Genomic DNA, 27,179 nt, shown 5'->3' on the forward strand with positions numbered 1-27,179 from the left:
AGGGCAGCTGTAACCGTACGCTCGTACTTGGACATCCTGCGGTAGCTAATGAACCTGGGGCTACGGCTCCTTCTGTCTCCCGGTGCCCTGTAGCTGCACGGTTGTGGCATCTCTTCAGGAGACTGGATGGGAAGGGGCAAGTGCAGGGCCATGTCCCAAAGGCCCTAGTGGTGAAGCACAGGGCCAGGTGAAAACTGCCCTCGCTGCCTGGTGAACGGCTGAATCTGTGATTAAAACAGAAGAAGGAAGTATCTGGAAGATCATGATTTCACAGAGCCTAGCCAGCCTGGCTTCAGAAAAGGAAAATCACGTCTCACTTACTGAATTCCTTGAACATGTCAAGGTTTGTAAAGAGAGATAGTATCTTTTATTAGACCAATTGATACAGCTGGAAAAAACAGACAATTTTTTGGGCACAGAAACACTTTTTGTCCGGTTTTTTTCCAGCTATATCAGTTGGTCTAATAAAAAGTTATTACCCCTGCCTACAAATCTTATTTCACTTAATCCTTAGATCATCACAGTCACAGCTCAACTACTTGAACATGTCAGCAAGAAATGGAAAAAGGGAGAATTAGTTGACACACTTATATTTAGACTTCTTAAAGGTCTTCAACCAGACCACGAGTAAAGGGCTGCTACTAAAGCTAAGCAGGTGTGGGGTGAGACGTGTTGCCTCTGGTTGAAAAATATTTCTGGAAGACACAAAATCTGAAGGTTATGTGGTCAGTTTTCATCATGGCAGAGGTTACCTGCAGCTCTTCGTGGTGCACAGTCTTTGATCGTCAGATGAGGATGATTAACACCGAAGCAGCAAAATAAGCAGATGACAGTTAGGCTAATGAAGAAGAGCAAAGATTCTGAGGAACTTCAGAGATGCCAGGAAAACACAGGCAAAACATGGACAAAACCCACAGACGCCATGGGGCTCGGGTTGGCCCTCGGGACGGCCGGGACGGCCGCAGCGCCCGGCAGCGAGCGCCGCAGCGGGGCGCCTGCGGGGCGGGGCGGGGCGGGAGGGAGGGAGGGGCCCGGCCCGGCTCCGCGGCGACGGCGGCCCGCACGGCCCCGCCCCGGGCAGGCCCCGCCCCGCCCCGGCCCTGTGGGGCGCGGCCCCTTTAGGAGTGGGCGGTGCTCGGTTGCTAGGGACGCGGGGGGCGGGCTGTCTCCAGGAAGTACCGGCGGCGGCGGCATCATCATCATCATCATCATCATGGAGGCCGAAGCGGAGCGGCCGGAGGCGCCGCCGCGCCGAGGGGGGGCCGGGGTAAGGCCCGAACCGGCGGGCGCGCCCGCCCCGCTGCTGTGGGGGGCGACGGCGTCCGCCGTGCGCGGGCGGGCGAGGGCGCAGGCCGCGCTGGCTCCCGCGCCGGCCGTTAACGGTCGCGAGGGCTCGCGGCCCGGCCGCGGGAGCGCGCGGGCGGCAGCCGTGCCCGCAGCGGCCCCTGCGCTGCTTCAGCACGCTGTTCAGCCGTGGCCCAAGCGGCGCGTGCCTGCGTGCGCGTGGTAGGCGGAGGAGCCCCGGTGTGCCGCCACCGGGAGCTGCGGCGGGGCTCGCCGGGCCGCGGCCGCGCACTACCTGGCTGCGCGCGGCAGGGCGGTGGTAATGGGTGAAACCATGTTCCCGCCTTCTTTCTCCTCTCCCTCGGTTAGCTGATGTCTGAAGTTTTGAGCTGTTCATGGATATTGCTCCAGGCTTAAATTTTGTGGGACACCTTAAAGCAAAAAGAGTTGAGCAGCCTGTGGATAAGACTAAGAAGCATGATCCACATGCTGGCAGTGATGTGCAAAGTGGCTGTGTGAGCAATATGCAAGTTAATGCCTGCTGTTGGTAATGATTTTTGAACTTTTTTTTGGGGGGGGGGAAATCTCACTGCATAGCATTAGTATCACTATAGAGCTGTTGCTTGCATTTTTCTCTGTGTTCTGTTGGGCTGTCTTCCTGAAGCTGATGTGGTGAGTAACTGTGTGCCCTCTGCTCCTTCGTGATTCCCCCTGTGCCGTAGGTATTAAAGATGGGCCGTCGAGCTCGCCAGGATTTCTTTGCAGATGAAAGCCTCAGCTGGAAGAATTCCTCTTCTGCTTCTACTGGAGAGGTGGGTGTCATTTCAGGATAACCTGTCTTTTTTTTTTTTTCTCTTTACTGTGCGCTTGCTAGGGCTGGAGTATAATTTCTGATGGTCAGTATCAAGTTTGTATAGCAACTTTCTTTTTCCTTTGATACTTTTCAGTTTCTTCCCTGTACAGGCTACAAAGGTCATGCTAAGCATGTGATAGCTTGTCTCCTGAATAATAACCTGCAAGCCTAGTTCCAGCTCAGCTTTGGAGAAGGACTGTTCCATCAGTGCTGCTTCTGATAACAGGAGAAGACTGTCTGAAACTCTTCTTTCACAGGAGAGTGAAACAACATCCTCAAATACCCAGAAAGATGAGATCGGAACCCTTTCAACTCTACTTGAAGGTTTGCTTTCTGATGTTTGGCATGACTTCTCCACAGCCATCTCCTGCTGAAAGGAGTACCCATTAAGAAATGATACAGAGATTATGCTCCCTGACACCTTCAAACAGACTAAAGGCTTATCAGACTTCCAGCTTATTTACAGTGGTATTTGTTTAAATAAGATAATACTTAACTTCTTGCAATGTCAATAGTGTTCTCTAGAATACCATGTTCTTGGTTCCTTTCAACTGCAAAACCACTTTGACCTTCTGACCACTCTGGCACCAAATACACTTCAGGCTTCTGTGCTTAGAGCCCTGGGACCTTTTCTCTTGGCAGTGGCTACTTTTCTAACATTCTCTGTCATGGCCTCAAATGACACTGACTAACTGCATCCCAGCTATCTGTGCTGAAATAGTTTGTGGGGGATGTTTCTTTGGAGTCCCTGCTGTGCTGTTGAGGATGCATTCTTACAGCTTCATGTACAAAGAGATCTCATAGAGCAGGCCTTTTTCTGGAGAAAGTATGCTCTCTTTTCTTTTGCTTGGCATAACAGAGAATCATCTCCCACCTGCATGTTCTCCCTTCCCTGGCTATGCTAGGAGTTTGGGAGAAAATCTAGGAAGGAGTTTGTGGAAAGTGTGAAAGGCCCACGCTCAGATGTGACCTAAACTCTGTAAAATCCATCCTCTTTGCACCACTACTTGTCTGCCACCTTAGCAAAAGCTGAGTGCTCTGTATCATCCATTACCCATGGTTTCTAGGGTTAAATCACTTCCCACAGGCAAATCGAGCTCCCTTTGGCATAGTTACAGATACTGGAGAATGAGGAAGAACATCCATGGTAAGAGGAAGAACTAATACTTGCCAAGACTTTTCTCATCTTATCCAGGTGAAGCTGGGCATCCATCTGTGTTTGCTTCACCTGACTAGCTGAAATTATTCTAAGATCTTAGCTCCTCCTAGTAAGAAGTTGAATATACTCTTTGAAGAAGTTCAAGAGATCTGAAGTGATTCCCTCAGCAGGCTCTGTGCTTCATCAGTGGGCCCCTCAGACCTCCTGCTAAGCAAGAGACTCATGGACCTTAAAAGCAGATGGTTTGGCCTGTGCTTGCTTGCATCTGTCCCAGCAGCACTGGAAAGACATGACAGGTCTGTGCAAAGCAAAAGGAATCTCCTTATTCACATCCGATAGTAGTGTCTTCTGTAATTTAAAAAATCAGAATAGCAGTGGGCCCTGCAGGTTAAGAAATATTTAAAGAAACCAGCTGGTAGTGCAATTGGGTGTAATCATTGGTTAGCCTACAGATTAGGGTGGCTCGCTGTCAGACTGTTCTCTAACTGGAACTGGCTGTCCCAGTTTATGGAATGACTCCCTGGTCAGGAGGAGATTAAGCCTCGATGTGGGGGACAGCTTACTGTCTGTAACTTACTACAGGTTGTACTTGGTGTGTCTCACATCATAGCCATTTTAATGGTTGTGAAGAGATCATAATGACTCCAATCTTTGGGCATCACCAGAGAGGTCTAAGAAATAGTTAGGATCTTCTATTTGAAGGCAGTGAGCTTTTCAGCAGCAGAAGGGTGAGCCTTCCATGCCTTAAAAGATTCAAATACGTTATTTCTGAATCTTAACCATCAGGAAGAAATGTTTGTGTCAATAGTCTCTCTTCTTTATTGCTAAACGTTGCTTTTAACTGAAAACCTTGGAGCCACTGGGGAACAGACAAAATCCAGTATAAATAATCTTCAGCCTTTTTCCTCTGTTCTACAATTGGAGGCCTCTCATACATAACCAGATTTGATACCAAAATGAGCACTTGGTAAAACTAATGTTGTGTTTCCCTTCACCCTAGATTGGCAAACACCTTCTATTTTTCTGGAAGCTTGGCTTTGACTTTCCTCCAAATGGTGGAGTCAGTTGTTAGAATGGGTATCTTGTTCAGTCAACTGGTCATCTTGAAACCTTTTCAAGGAACCTTCCCAAAAGAAATACAAAATAAAAACTGTACTCTTTTCTAGAACTGGCAGTAGTAGAGGAGGCATATTGTGATTAATTTGGGCATAGGAGATTGTCTTCAAAATCAATAAAAGAAAAAAAAAGGGGGGGGCGGTGGGAGGGGGTTGATCTAAACCTTTGTTATCTTCACACCTTCAGGATGGTGATTCTGGACTCTGTATTTCAAAACTGTTTTATGATTCACCTTCCTCCCTCCCCTCCCCCCTTCCATGTTGATCCATCCAGCTGAAATTTCTGGTATTAACATCTCACTTGTCATGCTATTCTGGTCTTTCCATGGCTCTGGGAACCATTCAGGAAGTGATTTCCAGTCAGAGCAGCTTGCTTGAAGGAAGCAAAAAGTACCTGTTTATCCATGTTTCAACATTTGGGCTGGTTACAAGGAAATTCACTTCAAGGAATGAACAACTCATTTAACAGAATTGCAAAGATCTTTGTTTTCAACTCAGTAGGCAAATCTTCTGACTTGGAGCCTAGATCTTATTAGATCACTGCTGAGCTCTCCTTGACCTGGCCTCTGTCTTCCTAAACAGACTGCATACAATGGTACATCTCATCAGCTGTCTTTCTTCTCTCCCAAGCATGCTGTAAAAACCTTTTCCCTAGGACACAACTGCAATATGTTGTGCCTTACAGCCTACTATACTTCCTCCAAGCCCTGTAAAGAGAATATGATATCCTAGTATCTTTTCAGTGCATGTTGTGTGTATATGTTGTTCCCTCTCCCAAAATAAGCTGCTTGGAGTGGTGCTTTCTGTGTAATTCCTCTGCTCAAATCTCTAACAGATAAATCTAATTCCTGTGTGGTGGTGTCTACATTACCTTCAAATTTAGACCTCTGTTTCCTCAAGGAGTCCACTAAGCGTCACAAAGCCCACAGTCAGCCATCAGACATGCAGAGCATTCCTGCGTTTTCAGTGTACAAGTACTGACAAACAACACTGCAGCTAGGTATTATTTCATGAGGCAAGAAGGAACATAATTATCTGCTCTAACTGGTGCAGTCAACATCCTCCTACAACATTGGCTTTGCATGTTCCTGGCTTCAGAGCTCCTTGGCAAATCAACAGGCACTTCTTGTGCACCCAGGGGAATTGCTGTAAATGGGAATTCCTAGAGATAAGTCTGCTTGCTGCTTGCCAGAACTCCACATTTCAAGCATTCATTTTGAGAGGGGTAATGCATCCGTTTTTTCCATTGGGAGGCCTTTCCCATCCCCTGGCTTCATGTGTTACTTTTTACTCATCTTGATGCTATTAGGATTCTGACAAAATGGGGACAGACTCAGGCTGGTCACTGTTAGTATAATGGTAGGAGCAGATCATATGAGTCTGTTGATCTTTGCTCCCCCATCCTACCAGTACTTCTGGATAATTTTATAGAATAAAAGTCAAACTTTTTTTCCTGGCTCTAATGTTGTTATGTCCAACAGCCTGAGTGCTTGCTTGATGACATCCACTGAAAGAAGCTGTTCAGCCAGGTTTGGAGCTCTTGAGAAGATTGATTTGGAAAGCTGAGTGGAAAAGCCTTTGCATTTAAATATATCAGCAAATTTTTCCTTTTCTGTGTCGCCTCTCAACGAGATTGAACTATTTGCTGTTCCACAAGAAGTCAGAGTGCAAAAATATTTTTCTGTTATCCTGCTTCCATGGTCTGTTTCCTCTTCGTCCTACAGTGACAGGATTCCTTTGGGACCTCGTTCAAGCTTTCCCTGCTTTTTCTACTTCTTACAATCTCAATGTGGTGTTGACTGTGTCCCTCTGGCAGCACTTTATAGATTCTGTGAGTGGAGACTGCTTTTAGTAAGGGCAGTATGTCAGCCTGAGGGATGGGGGTTTTCCAGACTGTGTTGAGAGTATCACTGTAGAGGTAGGAGAGGGTCACTCTGACTTAATCTCAGGGTCTGTCCGGAGAAATTTAAGTCCTCTCCTGGTTTTCTTCGCCAAATTTCACCAAAGTCTGAAGAAGGGCTATGTGCATTCGTTTCGGAAAGTCTGATCCTCCGTTGCTGTCCTACCTGGTATTAGTAAACGTGCTTAGGTAGCTGTAGTCCTTGGGTGATAATTAAAGAGTAAGACAGTGTTTCTCTGCTGTAAAGATATGTTATACAGGATAGGTTCCTCTAGACAGCCAAGGGCTTGGGCTGTCTCCATTGCATATTGGAAGGATGTTTCCACAGGTGAATTTTGCAGAGCAGCTCACCGCCACCCCCAGGCTTACGAGCAGTCCTGGATTGAGATCTCTGGCCTCATTTCTTAGGCTGACATCCAGGCATCATTTAAATAAGACTCCTGTTAGATAACTGGAGTGAATAAACAACTGCAAGTCAATTGCTGAGGCTGAAATCCATGTGGAAAATTGCTCAGAGAAGAGTGGTTATTTAAGTACTTTTTCAGCACGTGTTGTCCATCTGGCTTTCCTTCCCTGCTACTGTGTAGTCCTGTACCACCTGGATTCTGTACAGGCAGAGAAGCTGAGGTCGTGTTGTGACCTGCACAAGCCTTTCTACTCTTGGGTGTGAGAGGAAGTGTGTCCCTTGTTGCTGGAACTGTGCAGCCATCAGATTTTACTGCTTGGTTGAAGCTGATTTCATTTACACTGCTCACTAATATGGATACTTCACTACCCCAGCTGCATTAACCTGTGTGTAGCCTCCCTCCACCTCAGTCATCGTAAGAACATAAACCAGATGACATTGCAGAGACTAAATGGACTTGGATGCCAAAACATTTTAATCACAGATATACGTAACTGACTGCTTACATGACTTCCCTGTTCTGCAGGAGAGACGATGCAGTCCAGAAGAAAGTTGGGTGGGTTAGCATAGTGGTTCTAGCCATGCAGTATGTAGTCCTCCTGCAGGATCCTGGGCTCTTCTACATTCTCTCCCTGAGTTACTCTGGACACTGTCATTTATAGTACTGGGTAAAGAATACCTGATTCTTAATTGGCTTGTTCTTCCTAACAACTGGCTGTCGTCGCTGCTGGTGCTCACAGCCTGCTTCTCTCAAAGGTTTTTGCCATGTTCTCAACTTCCACAGTGGTTAACAGGCTGTTTACACTTAAGTTATTCCTCCATCCCTATAACCAAGCTATTCTCTTATCCTATAGGGTTAACTAAAGTTCATATACTTATGCTAACACTATTGTCAACTGGACCTATGTTATGCCAACTGCCATAGATCCCAGTGGAGCTCAGGAAACAGTAGCTCCTGGAAAAAGGGCTGCAGCCTGCTACAGTAGATAGCCCACAGCATGACTGGTACTCATTTCTGGATGGTGGCATGCTTGCAGGAATCAAGCCATACAAATAATGGCCCAAATAATTTGGGCCTTTTCATCCTTTCATGGGAGGAAGAGCTAAGTCTGATCTCCTCTCATTCTCATTTGTAGTTGTTTTTCTTCAGGTTGCATTTCAAGGGTCTGTTTGCCGGCAGACTTTCCTGCCTTCTCAAAAATGCGCGCTCTGTAGTATCACAGTTTTTGTATGTATAAATGACTATGGATACAAAATCTTATAACAGGGGTATCAACTTTGTACTCTATGTGAATAAGATTGCAAAGCACGTGCTGTGGAAGAGCTATTCATGTCAGTCTTTGAACTATTCTGTGCAGATTTCCATAGTTTTTTCCTTTTTAACTTCTTCCTCTCTTTTCCTTCCTGATCCTTCTAGGATGAAGACTCCGAGGAAAAGGTAGACCATGTAGGTCTAGAGGACTACTTTCTAGGTAGATGCTGGCTCCTCTGAAGGGGACTAGTAGGACTAACCTATTCATGTGTCTGGAGACTACCTTAAGAGGGGACTTTTGTGCTGGAGAATAAGATGAAATCATGCTTCAGATGCAGCACCTATCCTGCATCCTCTGTTCCTATTGCTGATGGGTTTTGTTATTATCTTTATAACAGCTGCTCTTATCAGCTGCTGCATCTGGTACTGAGGTCACAGACCTGTATGTGCCCAGTGGAAAGATGCTCTGTTTTAACTTACGAGTTAGGGCAGCAATTAGCTAATAGTGTATGAACCTTACCGAGCTTTGGTTTGCTCTTTGGTATGGCTAGCTGGCTCCCATAACATGAAAACTTGTCTTTAGGGTTTATGGAGTCTTGCTGGTGCCCCAGAGGAGAAGGCCAGCCAGTAGTAACAGGGATGTGTCTGTGTATTTTTTGTGGGTCTTTCCTTTTTACTGTACCAGCACTGAGAATGTTAATACCTGTGATGAATAGGGTGGTATAAGGCTTCTTACCAGGCTCCTGGAGTACAGAGAAAAAGATTACACATATCCTTTCTCATCCTGCAGCAAAGCTAGACTACATCTTAGCATTCATTTGGCATTAGAAGCCAGGGTGATGCTGTTCAGTACAAACTGAGAACTAGTACCTGTTTCTGCTAAAATCTCTGGGCCAAAGAGCCCTACACTCTTCCTGACAGTGGAGTTGGTGTTGCCCAGCTTTCCTGGCTAGAGCTGCTCTCTGTGTACACTAGACAAATTTAAAGCATCCTTTTCCATACTTGAATTCCTTCTGCTGAAGCACAAGCCCAGTAGTGGTAGCATAGTAGATTCATTTGTGAAGCTTAAAGCCTAGAAAAGAAATACATATCACTCATCTCATTACTTCTGGCCTCAGCAGGGTATTTTCATCGCAAGGAATGAAGACTGCTCAGCTCAGCTCAGTTTTCTCTTGTGCTACCAGAGGTATTACTGCAGGAAAGATCCACTGCGTAGCCAGGTTTATTAGTCAGTAATGGATGGCTCAGGGCTATGCCCAGAGCACTTTCCCATTTATCAAGCAGAGACCTCCCACTGACAGGTATAGTTTTGGGGACTGGTGATCCAATAGAGAATTTTCCGGATAATTGATCTAACCTTCCTTTTTTTTTCCTCACTGGAAGCAGTCCTCATGATCATTTCACTGGAGCTAATTCCATCTCCATACATTGCCCGAAATCATTGATTCCCAAGGTCTACTGTGCCAAGTGGTGGCTGGTCACATGCCACAGGCACCTTCTTGCTCCTGGCTGCTAAATTTCATTAAAATAACCAATGTGACGCTTCCACGTCAGTAATTGTTGCTTCAGGGATCTTGTGCAATGGTGCCTGGCAAGGTCATTTTCTCTAGTATGAAGTGATCCCTGCTTTGAAACCCCTTTTGTTTCCAGCACTCTTTTTTAAGAGTATGCTCTTAAGAAGTACAGTCACACTTTATAGTGTTTTTCCGTTTGTAAATGCCTGTGAAGGGTAACAAAATGGTTAACTGAGTGTTCAGGAATCTGACTGATGAGAAAGCTGCTTGTAATACTTATATCTTTAAAATGCTTACAAACTTCTATTAATTTTATCATAAGCCCCTTCCAAGCCAATTATTAGTGGAACTTTATAACATAAAGTGTGATCCAAAACTTGTTTAGCTGCAGTATATCCCTCCCCTAGTCATTGCCAGGCCAAGCTGAAATACTTGGCTTCTTGAATCATTTGTCCGAAGTTGGCCCTTTTGTCCCCCTGATGGCTCATGTAACCCTTCTCTGAACTCCTTTTGGGCTGTGCTGAGTGTTACAATCTGAACTCTTCCTGGATTTGGTCTGTTTCTTCTTGCTGGGCTGGAGGTACTTTGTGGCTGCCTGAATATTAGCAGCTGCATCTGTGTTGTCGATGTGAATGTACCTGCTGAAGTCCTGCCCTCCAGCCATCTGCCTGCTCTGAGACTTGTTTTGCATCCCCTGGCAAACCATTCATCTTGGATCTGAATTTTTGCCAGTTGAATCACTCATTTGGCTACACCTTCCAAGGTTGCCTGGGACATTTAGCCAAAGGCTGTGAGACTGATCAATGGTATAATAAAGGGTGTATCCTAATATCTCAGTTAATTTGGAGAAGCAGAATAAGCAGGAGGAGTATGAACATGGCTGGGAGCCAGGATTTTGCTGGGTTCTCTTCCTGGCTCCGCCACAGATTTGCTTTGGGGCCTTGAAGAAGGCCCTCCTCCAGTTTGTGTTAGGCCTTGTCTGAAAGGAGGGATGGAACTTTATGCAGGAAAACTGTGGGGTTTCCCTAAACGCATTCCCCAGAGGGGTTTAGTTGCCTTACCATCATAGCAAAATTCACAGCTGAGGTTAGGTGCCTAGACTGTGTAGTATGTAAACCATCTCAGGATGGGACCGTGGATCTATTAAGGTAGTTAAGAGTGGCAGGGGACTACAGTGCGTCTGAAACCCTGTTCTTCCCTGGAGTTCTAGCACCTCTCTGAGAACTGTGGGTAAGAACTTCCCTGTACTAGCAATGAGTGATCCTGATCCCTGTCCTGGTGCTTTGCAGCCTTCAGCAGTGGAGTAGGATTTTTCCTTTCCTTCAGGAACCAAAGGGATGGAGCTGTTAATTTTGATGCTGAAGCCACCCATTTTATATATAAGCTCAAAGATCAAACCCACCATCTTGCTTCCAAGCTGGAAGATCTTGATTTTATTCTCCTTTTCCTCCTCCTTAAAGATATATCATGTCATGTTTCCCACCTCCTTAGAGAATATCATATATCATGACAACACTATGAGCTGTTCTGGGTCTGAAAAGGCTCCCTTCCCCTGAAGCTGCTCTGCTTTGCAAAAAGGAACTTAAAGAATTTTTGGGCCACAGGGAAGGACTGTCAAACTGAAAGGCTACAACATTTGAGTCAGGGGACCTCCGTTTCGGTCCTAGTGATCCAGGTGGGACCTTGTCCTCCAGTTGTACTTTAGTAGACATGGCATAGATAGTTTCAGGGTTCTTCATGGACTATAGTAAGGTGAACAACTGATTTCCATCCCCCAACTAGGTGAATATATTGACCTCTATAGATCTATATCCCTCAAACTTTGAGTGGTAACATGCTTTAAGGCAACAATTGGAAGGAGGTTTTCTGAGCTTTCCACAGGGGCAACCAAATCCTTCTGTAATTCTAATTCCTGGTGCTTTTAAAACAGTTTGGGTGGAAAAATGGGCTGTTGCTTATTAGGCTAAGAGGACATGCCAGGAACAATCGTTTTCAATGAGTTGATGTTTGCTGGAAAAACAGCTATGAGAAAAGTTAAAGTACCTGACATGTGAAGCCAACTGTGGACTCGTTGTGTTGCTACGTGGCCCTATTTGGTGAGGTTATTTAAGTAACTATATTTGCATCCTAAAATGTAGTGCAGATGATGCAGAGACCCCCCAGTGAGAAGCAACCTATACCAGTGGTGCAGTGCTGAGAGGAGGTACCAGCCTGGTTACCAAAAGTAACTAAAACTAGACTGTTTTCAGACTTGAGCTGACTCACATGGATTCTGTTTGCAGGTGTGTCTGTGCCTGTGGTGTAGACATGGCCTAGGGCTTAGTATGATCAGGGCCTTTAATCAGAGCGGTATTTTCCTGACCCAGTTCTTACCCTAGCGCAGTGGTTGGCACCCAACTCCAAACTCTCATTCCATTATCTGGTCTGGTCTCAGTCTACACAGCAGGCACCCTCCAAGTGCTCTTCCCCACATTCCTGATTCACTTGTTCCTGCCTGTCACTTAGCAATGTCAGACTGAAGAGCCAAACAGTGGATGCACTCAGCTGTGTGCTTATTGGGGGGCACTATTTATGCAAAAATAATCACTCTGTTTTAGGCACTGTCTAGCCATTCTTGTTCAGAGAATTCATGACCTAAGAAGTCATGTTTCATTATAATGCAGTCCTTTATCATCCTTTTTGTATTTATGACTTGCATTACAGTAAGACCTAGGGAATGTTGGTGTGTGTCTGGCAAAAAGTTTTCATCCCAGAGACCTTACAGTCTGACTGCATTATTTTTCTCTAGCATTTTGCTCTTGCCTGTGATCTTCAGCTTGTAGCAGAGCCCTTGCCAGGGGCTAGCTACTCTTTGTATATGGCATGTTGCCAAGGTTTTGCCTTCTTAGGCATGTTACTGGGATTGGGGTGGACTGACAGTAGATAGCTCTTGAAGTGAGAGGCATTTCTGAGAACCTGGGAGAGTTCTCTGAGAGAGAATTTCCTGTAGCCTTTGCACATTGTGAATGCCTTCCCGTTTGCGTGTTTGTCCTGGGCTGGGCTGAATTTATCCTTCAATATCGCAGAGTCTCTGTAATCTGTTTGGATTCTTGCATTATGCTAATAAACACCGTCTACCAAAGGGAGCCGGCATCTTAGGTAACACTGGGTTTTTCACCTGTTTCCTTTTGACAGAGGGTTGCTGCTTTTTTCCAGTGGTCTTCTGGTTGCTTGTAGAAGTGCTGGACTCTTAGCCTGTTCCCGGGGACCGCTCAGCTGGAAGTTGGCCAGATTCTCCAGGAGGAATCTCAAAAATGCTGCTGAACTTTTGTTCCCTAATTAGGCCAACTTCCCCAGCGTGAGCCCCAGCACTGCATGGCCTCGAGCTCCCCAAGGCCTTGCGCTGCCTTTCTCCTGTGCACCCCGAGTGGCTGGCCAGCAGGGCAGTTATTTTCAGCTTTCTGAGGTTATCTACTAGCCTTTCAATGACATCTTTTCTCATTCTTAATGAAATAGCATTTCTCATCAGCCATGTTTTTCAGCCTTTCTAGTGATATCCTTCCTGCTTGGCTACTCTGGTGTGGATTAGGGACTAACACTGGGAATCCCATGGGAAATAATTTTATTAAAAGCTTTTTCTTTTCTTTCCACACATTTATTTCACACTTTGAGTGCTCCTTGGCCCACCTGAACCCAGCGAAAGAACTAAAGGAGTAGTGTAGATGGATGGGAAAATGTCTGCCAGTATGTAGCACAAGGGAGAAGCAAACTGGTTGAGAGATGTTACTGTACAGCTAGGAGTGATGGAAAGGGCATTGCCCTGTGACTGTGGGTTGCGAGAGGATTCTACCATGTAACCCCTTGCTGGGAAGGTCAGATTGTTGTGTGATGCCTCACTGTTTTCATGCAGGGAGAACAATAAATCTGGAGACGGGTTAAGGTGCCAAATGCTGCAATATGGTAGTTTTCCTAGCAGGCGCACATTTAAGCTGACTGTTTAGCTGGACCTGGCCATTGTTTTAGGGGAAGAAAGTCGTGATACCTGTTTTACAGTATAAGCTGCTCCTTTGATGGATGACAGAAATCATTTGTAGCCCCACAAGAACTTTTTGTCTTAATAACAGTTTTGCTAATAAAAGGTCAGTGACTAAGAAGAAAGAAGGATTGTGAAAGAAATAGAAATCCAGGGTGTTCTATTAGGCTGTTAAGAGACATGCAGATCTTTGGAGAGGATTCGTTAAAAGCTGATGCACTGCTTTCACCATCTGTGGACCTCATTAAGATGGCTAGTAGAGTTGGGCTGCTCTTTGCAAAAAGCCTAGGTTTGCGCAGATTGGGGGATCGAGCCCTTTTTTTGGATCATGTGTGCTCTGAGGGCTGTATAGATGGTGAATTTTATGTGGCCGCTCAGAAGCAGCGGGGTTATTTGACTTATAGCTCCTTGATTGGCAACAGTCAAAACTAATTCATCGGGCCTGTTTGTGGAGGTTTTTATTTTCATAGATCAGGGGAGCTCTGGCAACTTGCTGGAGAAAAGGAAGCTCAAGACTGGGCATACTCCTAACTTTCTTTCTTCTCTATGGTGATTATTGGATAAAAATAAGGCGCTTAAATATCATACAAGGTCTCTGTATATGGGACAGGACATAGTACATGTCCTACAAGATGTGGGATATACATGACAGAAGACTGTCCTGCGCTACATGCTGCCAATGTCATTTGAGTCCGTGTTTCCCTGTACAGAGTGCTGACTGTTTCAAAGCAGTTGCCATGTTGATGAAGGTAAATGAATCCACGTTTCTGCACCCTCCTGAGAATCTGTTTGTGGGAGGGACCCAACACCTCCATAATCTGCCTGGGTCATAGTAGGTGTTAACAGAAACTTTGCTGGATCCTCAGGATCCAAAGAGACACAGTTGCTTCCATGAGGGAAGCAACATCCAACTAGCACCTTCAAAACTGCAGCTTTAGAGACGTGATCTGACACATAGCCTAGAAATTTCTGCCTTAATGGGAAAGTCAAATTAGAATCCAACCCAGAACTACATCTGTCTGATAAGGAGGGCCTGACTACAGATAAAGAAGAGGGTATAGTTTCTACTTTAATTCAGGAAAGATAGAATTCAGGTTCACTGAGCAAGGCCAGTAGTTTTTCAAAGGAGGGATAAAATACCAAGTACAGTGGTAGTACGAAAGTATCAATAAGGAAGAAAGCCTGGGGAATCCTGGAAAAGTGCCATCATAAAAATGGCATATTGAACTCCTGAGAAAAAATAAAAGGCTCAGACCATGGCAATGTGCCTGAAGAGAGGACATTCTGCAGAAACTGAGGTAGGGGAAAGCTTTTGTAGATAAATAACTGACAAAGTTGAGCAAAAAAGAAAACCACAGCAAGTAAGTGGTTAGGTAATGCTAAGAAAGGGACTGAATTCTTTTGTAAGAGCAGCAAGAGTTGAGAGAGAACACTGCTGTTGAGAGAGAACACTGGAGCTAGCAGATTCTCAGCATTTTGAAAACTAAACCACTTTGAGCGCATAGCTGTATATTTGGGAAAATATACAAAAGAAAAGTTGTAACACAGGGGTGCCAGCAACTTCTGATCATGTAAAGTCTTTTTCACCAGAATGGTGTGTTCAGTGGTGCATTTGCTCCGTTACAGAAGAACAACCTCTTCCAGTTCTGCTCTACTCCCTCTGGGGCTGACGTTCTCACTTTCCACTTCAAGCTCTTGCTTGCAGCTGCAACATCGCTAGCCATGACCACATTATGGCGATTCTCAGTTGTAAATTATGCTGAGGTTTTGGAAATGTGAAAGTATATGAAGCTAAGTTTATTTACTTGACAAAAGTGCATGTGGTGTGTGACCTTACTATGGCACTTTGCAGGCAACTAACAAAGAAAAGCCATTTATCCTCAGCTGACAGCTAACATTGCCTTTCCTGTTGCTAGTCCTCCTATAGGCAGTTGAGAAAGAATTATCCGGTTTATTGCAAGAGGAATAAAAGGCCTGTAGGTATATGTGAGGTATTGTCAGGGTCTGACAGACATTCAGGGTTGCTTGGTGTATATGATCAATGGGAAGAAGTTGTAAAATTGGCAAGATATTGGGATCAAACCCCTAAACACAATGGAATCATGTCCTGTGCAAAGACTGGGACAGTCATTCATGTCACCCTCTGATCTGGAGTGCCCGACTTGAGGTATCTTGGATCTGAAGACTAGTTTTGATGATGAGGGAATTAAATCACAGGCACACTGGAATGTTCTGGCTGCAACAGCAGCAGGAGATACTGTATTTTCTCTCAGCCTTATGCCCCAGGCTCTTTGGTGACATTTGTGTAACTCAGTGTACCTTTGTGACCTTGTTAGTTGTTTGAGGAGTTGTAAGGCTGTGTTGGGAACATAGCCTGCTGGCTCTCCTTGGATGGCGTGATGGGAGGAGGGAGAAGGTTGTTTGCATGGGAAAGATCAGTGTGGGAGGGAGTGTGTTTTTGAGGTAGGGGTGTGTGTAATGAGAATAGGGATGTTTATGTGGGCACGCACGCCCATATGTGGTGTGTTTTTCCCCTTTTTCCTGGCCTCTGGGTGTGCCCAGATCAACTGAATTCAAAATGCTCCTTTTTTGGCACTGTAGCCTCTTCTCTGGTTTGGCATCTTAAGAATCTGGGGGAATCATTTAAAGATCAGAAAACTCCATTCACTTGTGCCCCTGAAGGCTTCACATTCTGTGACATGGTCATTCCAGTCGACTGAGCTCTGTCCCCTGCGGATGAGCCCATATAAGGAGGCTGTTTCCTGTGTTTCATGCTCCCTGCCTGTCCCTCTGCCCTCCTGTGCTCCCTTTGCTGAAGAAAGCTGGTATTTTGGGACTGCAGCTCCTGCCTCATTCCTGCTCCCTGTTTATTTTTGGAGAATGACTATTTTTGCTCCTATCAAGGAGTTATGCAGGGTCGTGCCCCCTCCCTGCAGCAGGCAGCGGCCACCCCTGGCAGGCTCTCTTCATTTCCCACACTCACAAACAATGCTCTGCTTCAAGAAATAAACATGGGAGACCCCTACCATCAGGGGTTAGCTCTACCTCTTCCTCATCTGTGGCAAGAAATGATTTGGCCTTGGCTCAGCATTGACCCCACATGTATGCAGTCTCCCTTCTGTCAAGTCAAAAATCCTCAGGATTCACCCAGCCCATTCCCTTTCTTAATAAAAGCCTGGGGAACCATGTGTCTGCCCTCCACTGCTGCAGCTGAGACTCCTTTTCAGTTGCCACATACTTTCCTCATTTTGTGATGCTGTTTTAACCAATCTTTTTTTCTTGTGATGGTCCCTTCACAGATTCCTGTAACCCACTTTCCCTTGCTGGGCACCATCAATTGGGAGCTATATAAACTGAAATTCATCTGCTGGATTCAGCTTGCCCCTTTGCTTTCACTACTACCTGTCCTGCAAAATACTGAAACCAGTGCTGTATGAGATACTTCAGGCAGGCTGAACTGAACCCCAAACTGCAAAAAAACATGGACATCTCCCACACAGTGGGAGTTCATGCCCTGTCTTTGAAAATTCCCATCATGAGTCCCAAGCTGAATTCTTGTTTTCTCTTGCTGTGCAGCAGAGTACCACACAAGAGAATTCAAGAAAATAGAAGGCAGTGTCTTCTATAAGGTCCAGCTGGACTTCTCCTTTAGCATTTCTGTGTGCGTGTGTGTGTGTGTGTGTGTGTGTGTATTCATCTCACCTAACTTTACAGGTCTGTCTAATTTCCTATTTCTGGCGGTGGAGAAAAGCAGGCGTTTCTAGGGAGCAGTTCCTCACCTAAAATAAGGTGTCTAAAACATGTGAGCTGACTTATGCCCTAGGAAACATGTAATGTGTGATACCCGCAAGCGAAATGTGGGTAGCAGTAACAATTGAGTTCCTGGTGAAACATGCTTTGCCAGCACAGCACACACGTCTGCCAATCAGTCTGCTGCTGCACTCTCTGTGTCTTGGGCAAGTCAAACGTATACAGACCTGAAGCTTGTCATGATACTGATTAGAGCGATTCATCCTGTGCTTACAAAGACACTTTAAAACCTATCCTGCAATATTTCTCTTTCTTTTGTTTTATGAAATAACATTTTAAACTGCCTCTCAATCTCTTATTTGATAACTTGTTACATTAGTGTGAGTGGACATGGTGTCTGAATTGGCTTGACTTTGGTTTGACTGGAGTTAACTGTAACAACTCTCTTCTCTTTATTAAAGGGGCCACCACCTAAACCCCCACGCCGGCAAGGAGGCTGGGCAGATGATCCTGTACTGGCACCCAGCAAGTGAGTACTCACCTCTTTCCTTATTAAGAGGGCTTACGCATGGATTAACTGAACATCACTAGTTGGGCTTTGCTGTCACAGGCATTGCAACAATTTTTCTGGATCTTTATAGACTGCCTATCTCCAATATCCTTGTAACTCCTTCAAACCATTCAAAGTATTGCTCTCGCTTGGTTACCTTGCTGATGCTCTTTATGAATTGACCTGACTAAGCTCAGGACTGTGTACCAGCCTCTGTCTGTGGGAGGCAGCATATCCCTTACCTGGTACAGTGACTGGAAGGAGTCAAGAACATAAAAAGCATATTAAATACAGGATCTGTGAGGGGGTAGTTTGTCTGCAGAATCCTTTCCAGGAGAATGACACATGACAGTGCACCACTAACAAGTATGCAATGAACAGTTCAGGATTTAGTGATCAGCCCTGACAACAAAGGTGAAATTTGTTGATGTTTATGTGTGTGAGGGGGTTATGTTATAATGGAGATGGATGGAGATGGTCAGAGAGAAGAGCTGATAGAAGAAAGTATACAAATTGGAGAATGCAGGTTGAGAAGCCTGATACTTATGAAGGACAACTCAGAGAAAGGAAATATCATGCCATGGTAACAAACTAGGTATCGGAATTAAAGGATACGTCAGACTGAGAGGAGGAGACTTCATTACAAGCTATTCATCAAGAGCTATAAAGTTATGCTCATGTTACATTTCCTATTCACAGAGCTGAAGGGCTCAGCCATGAACTGATATGAGATTGCTTCTATATGTTAAGGTCTATAACAAGGGTGAATAGAACTGGACACCCGCTTTGCATTCTGATTTATGGAAAGGCTATGTATTTTCTTTCCTGGAATCATGAGAATGGGGTGGGATATCCAAAGACCTGTTACGTATCCAGTATTTCTGGGGAAGTGAGAAAGGTGGTCTATACTCTGCAGTAGCCATTTTGGAAAACAGTGCTTTTCTGGGAAAGTTATTGCTTTTTGTTATAAGAGTAAATGGGCTGGCTGCAGCTGGAAGTTGCCATAGCAAACATGCATCTACCTCAGCGTTATAGAAAGATTCCATCAATGATCTTGGAACTTTGCAGGACCAAGCAGAAGCTTTATGGAAACATGCTAGCAGGGAATTAGGGTGAATTGTGTTGTTTAGGAAAAATAAATTATGTAATTAGTGGCTAGGTATGGGACTGAATGGGAGGTAATACAGTTGTTCAGGGCTGAGCCTAATGTGTCCTGAAGGACAGTACAGGTTCCTCATGTAACAGCACTGTGATGTGTGTTGTTCTAGGATGTTTTGCATCACTTAACTCTAGTCTTATCAGATAGATTTGGAGCTGATGTCATCAGTGGTACTTCTCCAACATCCCAATTGCATGGTTTACAGATAAAACAGGGGTTTGGCCTAAAAAACTTCCTCCCAGGTTGTACACAGCTCAGCTGTAGGAGCTGAACAGGAGATAGAGGGGTACAGACCTTTCTACCTGCGAGACTGTGCACAGTGGGACATGGGATGAAGATGTGTGCCTTGTTCATTCATGCATAAAGTACTTGATGGTAGTTTCCTGTTCTGAATTAAGAGCTTTTATGGAACAAATTTTATGAAGGGAAGGGGACTTATTTTAATCATAGAAGGGGCTAGGATTCTGTACAATTGTTCCCCTGTCATTTCTTTCCCTCAGCTGCAGATCCTCCACAAGCTGATCTCTCTCTCTGCCTCACTCCTTCTCTCTCCCTCTCCCTCCATTAAAACAGTCTGAAGTGCTGGTGCCTGTAAGGCTGTCTTTGTGACATATCCCAGAGTAAAGCCTTCATGTGAAAAGTCTGAGTCATCGGCTGATGTCATACCAATGTTGCTGTAGCTTTGTTGTTTCTGTTTTCTCAGGCCTTATCTCCCCACAGCTTTTCTACCAATTTGACTCAGTTTGGAAGCCCATTAAGTTAACTTGCTCTGATTTCACTAGGGTAGATGTAGTTACACTAGAATAACATTATTATATTGGCATATCTGATGTAGGTATAAGCAGTTTTACCAGTGTGACTGAGACCACACTTGGGGTTTGCACTGCTTTAAGTAATTCTGTTTTCAGAACTGACAGAGTTAAAATCTGTGTTTTTTTACTTAGAAAGAGTGAGCAGAGTGGCTGCAGTTAGATTTTCTGTGTTGTATAAATATATTGTGGGTCAGATGGGATACTGCATCCATTTGTGAAATGGTCGTGTAATTGTTTGTGTGTTATTCTCTCCCCATTTGAAGTCTAACTTTTTGGTTCTGTTTCTGACAGATTCAGCCGGTTGCAACTGCACACTTGCTGCTTTTTCTGCAGGGATACTTAAATTCTTTTTGGTATATTTCTAGCTTAGAGCCTATCAATGTGAAATAATCACTTGAAATTGCTTTGTGTTTCCATTTGGCACATGCTAGAGTAGAATTTCATCTGCAGCCTGGTTTTCCATTTTTCTACCTTTGGTCCCTCCTAATCACTTACCTTCCCACCTCTTGTCATACCTAGGTAAACTTGCAGATATTCTCATCATCCTGCTGGTTCTTTCCATCAGATTGGTGCTGTCTCAGGCTACTGCAAGACAGCAAGAGGAGAAGCCTTAAAGTTTTCCAACATGTAGTTAGTTTTAAAACTAATTTGCACATATGGTGTGCAAGTAAGATAAAGTATTTCATCATGAGTTCCCATAGCATTTACAAGTGTCAGATATTTAAATTCCCAAGAATGATCAAAATGATGCCTTTTACTGATAAGATTTCAAAAAGTGTAGAGAATACTTTGGACTCCCAGTACCTCTGTAGATCAGCTGTCTTTACTAGGAGTCCCATTTTGTAAATCTGGATAATGACAAGGACTACGGGTAAGTGGCTGAGCAAACTCTGGGAGTCCTCCTCTGTGATCAGCAAATAAATGGCACAAGGCAGTGACAGGAGAGTCTGTTTTTCTTACTGAGAGGGCCCTCTGCAATTGAATCTGCTGTATTTATTTTAATTTGTACTGAGAGAGAAGAACAGCTTAGAGGCAGTCCCATTGCTACTTATTCTAGACCCAGTATGGGAGGAAAGGGGACCAGCCAAGAACTTAGGCAGCCACTTGGGGCCTAGTACCATGCTGAGATTACATAAATAATAGTAATTACAACTATTTTTTTGCTACAGAAGCAACTTTCCAACCACTGGATGGAGCCCAAGTGCCATTCTGAAGGCTGTGCTGATGTCCTTAATGACATCCGTGTTGACACTTGTGACAAGCAAAGCAGAGGTTTTATTGTCAGGTTATCTCATGCATCAGAAAGAAGAAACACAAGTGTCTGCCAGCAGGAAAAGGCAAAGGGAACTCAGTTTTGCACACTGGTGAGGATTTAACAAATGGGAGGTGCTTCCAGGATCCATTTAATTCCAGCTTCAGCTGATTTCATCTAAGTGACTTTCCTTATGACCAATTTTCCTTATAGAATCTCTTCAATTTCTCTCCCTGTTAGTATCTTTATTTCTTTGCTTCTCGGGACACCTTCAGTTTACTTGGGTCTGTGTTCCCTTTGGTTTTGTAACCTCCCTGTGATTGGCCCTTTAAAATTCATACAGTTTTCCAGGCAGCAGCTGGCACTGTTGTGGAATAAATACAGCTCATTTCAGGTGGCCCTGCAAGCAAAAGCAAGTGCTGTTTTCAGTAGGAAGTCCCTTCCATTTGCCTGCACATGGGAATCCTCTGTTCTGCAGGGATTGTGGTATTTCAGCAACAGGTGCCCCAGCTATAATTGAAATTGGTCCTTTCTGACTGGTAGGTTTTACAAAGATGGAATAATCAGGGCTTGTTTAGTAGAAGGACCATGCTGAAGTGTTTTGGAGCAGAATTGGCAGTACAGTGTGCAGGAATGCATGTGACAGGACAGTGAATATTAAGGGCACCCATAGGAAGGAAGCAAATGTAGTCGGGGTGTCCTTTAGACCATAGCAGCAGCGTCCCAGGCTCAGTGTAGATATCACTTTAGGACGCTGGAGGGTGGGCAGTGGTGAGATTGTACCCTGGAGCTGGAAGAAGGTTATTTAAGAGATTAAGGATTTGTACGATTCAAGGTCTCGGGAGAGTAAGTAAAGTTAAAACCTCTTGCTTCAGAAAGATGGGCTTAAACTATCCTATGTTGTATCTGTATGAAATGACCCTTGAGAGTGCCTAGTTTATAGAACCTCTGGCCATCGCTGTCTTGCAAGTGGGAGTAGTAAAGTGCTCATGAGTTTTTCTATCTTACGTTGTAGGGGGAAGTTTGTGTCATTGCTTTTCCTCTCTACTTCCAGTCCGGCAGTGTTGAGATAAATCCCAGGCCAGGCTTCCCTGTGCCGCAGCCCTATTAGGAGCAGAGCCAGGCTCCTGGCTGTGGGGAAGATGGCAGCATCACTCTGCATCTTACAGCCATCTGTGGATATCCTCAGTGATGTGGAGAGTGGAGGCACAAGAGATTGAGGCTGCCAAGTGAGGGGGCACAACTTAGAAGGAGAAGGTAGAAAAGGAAGTCTGATTAAGTTTTGTCTTGAAGTGTCTGTTTTTGGGTTTGTCCCTGCATTGATCTGCAAGGGAATGAGGCAAGTAATGGCCCCTTGGGGACCTTCAGGACTTTCCTCTCAATGTCAGCCGTCATTTTCAATCACCCTCTCCCTCCCAGCCATTAATTTTGGCCCAGGATCATGGGGACTTGTCCATCTATCACTCCTAATTGACACTAAATGATCTGTCAGTTTATTGATGAACGGCAGGAGTGGAATTGTCACAATATATTTTACTTTCTAACAACTCCTCCTGACAATTTTACCTTGTCCATCTCACTCTCCTCACATAAATCTCCATTGGCCTCTCATTCCTTCTCTTGGGTTGTTCTGGTGCCAGGCGCCTCCACGCCATCGGCACGCATCAAGGACATCAAGATGGCGGTAAGCTGCAATGTGCAGGCCCAGGGTGGTTTTTTTTTCCCCTCTCTCTCTCTCCCCCCCCCCTTTTATTTATTTATTTATTTTTGATAGGCTGGATGTTCTAGGAATGCTAACAGGCTCTTGTCCCTCCATGTCATTGCTGGGGTGAGCTCTCCTTGGTGTTTCTGTTTAGACTCAATAAAGGTAACTGGCAGAAGAACGCAAGTCCCCCCAAAACAGAAGAGTCACCTGAGAATCCCTCAGCACTGTGGCTGTGATGAGGAATTTTTTCCTTCTAATCCTGCACAGTGTGACTTTCAAGGTTTTCCTGCAAAAGGAAAATGCTATAATTGTGCCCTTCCCTGTATCTTTGCAGTACCAATAGGAGCCTGGAAAAAGAGTTGTTTTGTTTTCTTTAAGCCATATTTCTGTTTGTTTTTTTCTGTTAGTCTTATTTTCTTTGACTTATTTTTCTTGAAAGACACTGGACAATTGAAGAACTAGTAGTATTGTAGAGTCCTGCTTCCCTAGAAAATGAAGACTGCATGGCAGAAACAGGATAGAAGTTTGTCCATGTAAGTTGCTGAGAAGACAAAGTGTGCTCAGGGTGAAGTCTTCTTGCTTTTTAGATTAAGGAAAAGCATCTTCCTTCCTTAGTTCTCTGCAATTCCAAGGAATTTATCAGCAAATCCAGGGAAGACCATAGTTCCTGTCTCATGTATTTCTAGCTAAGAAAAACACCACCCCACCTTGAAGAACATGTGCAACTTTCAACCCTTTTGTATCTGTTAAAGCCAAAGCTTAAAACTTGTCTGGTCTTTGTAGGTCACTTCTAAATAGGCTGTGAAGTCTGGCTTAGTGCAGTTTACCTTTGGAAGGAGGCCTAAGATGACCTGATGTATTTGCTTGGCCCTAAATCCCTTCCCTCTACCCCCCCCCCCCATAAACCCTTCCAAAATTCTCAAGTTAGAATCCATATTCTAAAAATATCTTCTTTCAGAAGCTGTGGCTCTCAGATGACAGCACAAGGTGCCATGCATTAATAAGTATCTAGTTCTTGGTTGTGCTTTTCATTTAAAGGTTTTCAGTGAGGCCAATCACAAGTAAAAAATCTTTGGCCAGGTCCTTCAGAATCAGGAGAGTGTTTTATATTATGTGTTTTTCCCTTTAAATGGAAACTGAAATGCTTCTATAACCTCAATAGCCATTTGGTGTGAGAGTTGGCCCTGGTGGTTACTGGAGGCTGAAGACACGATCACTTGGATAGGAGCCCCTGTTCTCAGGGAATGAAGACGTGTGGTGGATACCTCTAGAAACTGCTGCACTGTTTTCCCACACAGCAGGAATTTGTACAGAGTGTTGTTTTTTCTGTTGCTCAGTGGGAGCTCTGAACAGCTTTGCTGATCAGCTCTTTACCAGTGAGCGCTTGGGGGAACCCTGGGAACATCTGCTACGGGGATGATGCAGTGAGTAGGCTGAGACTGAGTGACCTCCATGACCTCTGTCTGTCAGCTCGTTCATTCGTGCCAGTTCCTAAAGTCCTGCTTGCCAGAGCTTTCCTGCTTTTTTTTTTTTTTTTTTGTTAAGCAAGCCCATGTATTAGGACATGAAGAGAAAAAACAACATTTCAACAAGAGATTGATTAGTACCTCATAAGCCCATTTCAGCTGGGGCTGGTTAGCCACAGTGTCTGTCAAATCCTGTCCCACAGAGCGTGCCTGCTCACCGCTGCATCCTTCTTCCTCCAGTGCAGTGCTCTAGGGCAGTGCATTCAACATGTGGTCCAGGCACCCCAGGGAGCCTGTGAGGATCAGAAAGTGGTCTGTGGGACCATTACAGTTTCAAAAAAATGTGTGTCTGCCCAAAACCCCATTGTGGAGATACAGACATATCCATGTGCCCCAGGGCTTGGAAGCTGACGACTGTGAGGTGACTTCTCATGAAAGAAGGAAAGGCTTTTCATAATCCTGCCTTTGCTGAAATCAGTGGCAAAGCTTGCCTTGATTTTAGAAAATGTAAAGATTTAATTCCCTGACTTAATCCAGGCAAACCTGCATTTGCCAGGCTGTCACAGTCCAGGGAGAAGGCGTAGAAACTTAACTGACCAGAGCCTCAAGGAACATGAAATGGGATAGCTGAGAATAGTTTGTGGTAGTGCTTTCCAGTGAGGGCTGCAGTTCTGCTTTGTGTATGGCTTTGATGAATCTTTTCCTCTCCCTATGCCTCAGCAAACAAGCAGTGACCAAGACCCACACTTAGAGAGTTGGGAGAACTGATCAGCTCACACTCATGCGTCATTTTGGATGTGGTACTAGTCATGCCTCAGGCTATTGAACAAGCTGCAACGGGTAGCTCACTGCCCACTCACTGCGGTGATAGGCACTATAAGAAATACTTGAGTAAGAAAGTGTAATGGCCTTTTTTTTTTCTTTTTCTTTTTTTCTTTCTCTGGCCTAGACTTGAGTCGCAGTTTGTGCCCTAGAGGCAAAGGCCTCATGTCTCCCTGTTGGCTGAGGCAAGCAATCTGTGTTGGGGTGGGTATGGTTTTGGTTGGAAGCAGAGGCAGAATGCTGGCTGGTGATTAGCTTCCTCCACACACAACCCATCTCTCTGCTCTCTCTTTGATCACTCTGCTCTCAAAACAAAATGTATCTCTGAACATCAGGACGTTCCCTTTTTTTACATCTTATTCTTTTAGCAAGAGGGCAGCTTGAAGCAGTTTTTTGGTTCCACGTGATTCATAAAAGAGAAGTGGTTTAGACATGCCAGGAAATAAGCTGACACACAGACAGAAGAAATTCTTCCTCTGCCCCCAAAGCCCTGTAAGTACCCTTCGCTCCCGGCCTGCAGCCCTGCTATACTCGCAGCTCCCGGCCGCGGCGCGCCCACCCTCCCGGGTCAGCCCGGGACCGGGAGCTGGCTCAGCTCCTGCTCGTCCCCGCTGCGAAGCGCAGCTGCCCGCCCTCCTCCTCGCTTGGCAGCGCCCCCGTCCGGGCGGCTGGAGCCCCCCGCGGGGCCCCGCGCCGCCGCCGCGGCCCGGCAGAGGGCGGCCGGGGCCCGCCGATGCGCGGCGCCGGCGGCGGCCCCCGGGAGCGCTGCCCCGCGGCCGCTCGGCGCCCTCCCCGCTTGCCCGGCCCCCTGCTGCGCCCTCTGCTCGGCGGCCCCGGCCCCGCCTCGCCCGTCGGTGGCCTCTGCCCCTCGGTGATGTGGCAGGGCCCCTCGCTGCCCCGAGGTCGCGGAGGGCCCTGGGCCTCCCTGGAGTCGAGCTGTGGCCGGGCCGTGCGGGGAGGCAGGGGAAACAGCGCTCTCGACTCACGAGCTGCCCGCCCGAGGGGAGCGCCTGGGCCAGGCGAGGAGACCTGGCTTGCGCTTTCAGCCCTCTCTGTCCCTCAACCTCTGCTTCTGCCACATTTAGACCTGGCATTCTTGTCTGGCCACCCCAAAACTTATTTTAACAAGCCACCATAATTGCTTCCCTTTTCCTTAGCTGTCCAGCGCACCCCTTCATGCCTCCCTGGGTGTGTGGTGGAGTGCCTGAGACCCTGCACACTGGCCTCCTGGCACCTGGCTGTGGCTTGGGGCAGGATACAAGTGTGACTAGAGCTCTCCTGAGCTGTGGACAATAAAAGATTTCAAGGACATCTCCCCCCATTCATCCCAGTTATGTCCCCTGCTAAAATAGGTTAACGGTGTCTAATTAACCACTGAACATTGTCATGCTGCATGAAGATAGTATCCTGGCTGTTCTCTGAGCCCTGCTACTTTATCTCCATTTAGATCTCCGTGGTAGTCCATTAAATGAGAAAGAAACAGTTTAACAGAGATGATGTCTACATTAGAACTGCCTTTCACCCTTCAGCACAGAAGTTGCAGGAAGTTCCAAGGCAGTTCTGCTGTGTTTTGGGGCTGGTGGTGGTGGGGAAGTCTGGTTTTTGAGATTCAGCCCCCTCTTGTTAATACAGGGGGATGATTCTTGCTGGCTGGAACAGAGAGCAAAGGCAGCCTTTGAGAGCGAGGTCAGGTTTATACCCTCTGCCCCAGCACACACAAAGGAGAGAAACAGTCGTTGTGTGATAAGAGTTACATAACAAAGGGACGCGGGGTCTGTTGGGGGTCTTCTGCCCAGTTTCTCAGCTATTCAGTCCACTGAAATAGAGAGGGGATTGGCAGCTGGTGAAAGCCAGTGGGAATATTCTAGGATTTTGGTTGTGTTTGGAAGCACAGGCAACCTTGCAGTGAAAGGGATTTTAAATGGAGCTGTCCAGGTGATAGGGTCAGTCCATGCTCTTTGGCCCTCAGGAAGGAATGGGCTTATCAGAAGAAAGGAGAGGAATAGCGGTATGGCTGTTTGACAAAAACTGGTGATGGCTGGTGTATAATACGCTAGACCAAGTGCATTTCTGAGCACTGTTCCCAGGATAAGGTAAGGACTGTCCTTACTTGAGTAAAGGTATCTGTAGCTTTTAACTTTACAGCACAGTGCAAAGCTTCTCTTTTT

The 27,179-nt window shown here is 45.6% G+C and overlaps 1 protein-coding gene across 7 annotated transcripts in view; it reads left to right on the plus strand.

Annotated features, from left to right (window-relative positions):
* The window catches only part of IFT43 (intraflagellar transport 43), a 50,349-nt gene that overhangs the window by 2,578 nt on the left and 20,592 nt on the right, over positions 1-27,179 (plus strand). Inside the window, exons 1-4 of one of the 7 annotated variants that reach the window (XM_067296839.1) lie at positions 1,174-1,267; positions 2,007-2,096; positions 8,135-8,164; positions 17,707-17,774. In XM_067296839.1, the coding sequence (XP_067152940.1) occupies positions 1,214-1,267; positions 2,007-2,096; positions 8,135-8,164; positions 17,707-17,774 (242 nt within the window). In that variant the 5' untranslated portion in view covers positions 1,174-1,213. Of the gene's footprint in view, positions 1-1,173; positions 1,268-1,771; positions 1,832-2,006; positions 2,097-2,231; positions 2,462-2,515; positions 2,606-8,134; positions 8,165-17,706; positions 17,775-27,179 lie in introns of those variants that run through there. The other 6 variants (XM_013940564.2, XM_013940566.2, XM_013940568.2 and 3 more) reach the window with 6 other exon arrangements.

Source organism: Apteryx mantelli, chromosome 4 (assembly GCF_036417845.1).
Source record: "Apteryx mantelli isolate bAptMan1 chromosome 4, bAptMan1.hap1, whole genome shotgun sequence".
In the NCBI taxonomy this organism is placed as follows: Eukaryota; Metazoa; Chordata; class Aves; order Apterygiformes; family Apterygidae; genus Apteryx; species Apteryx mantelli.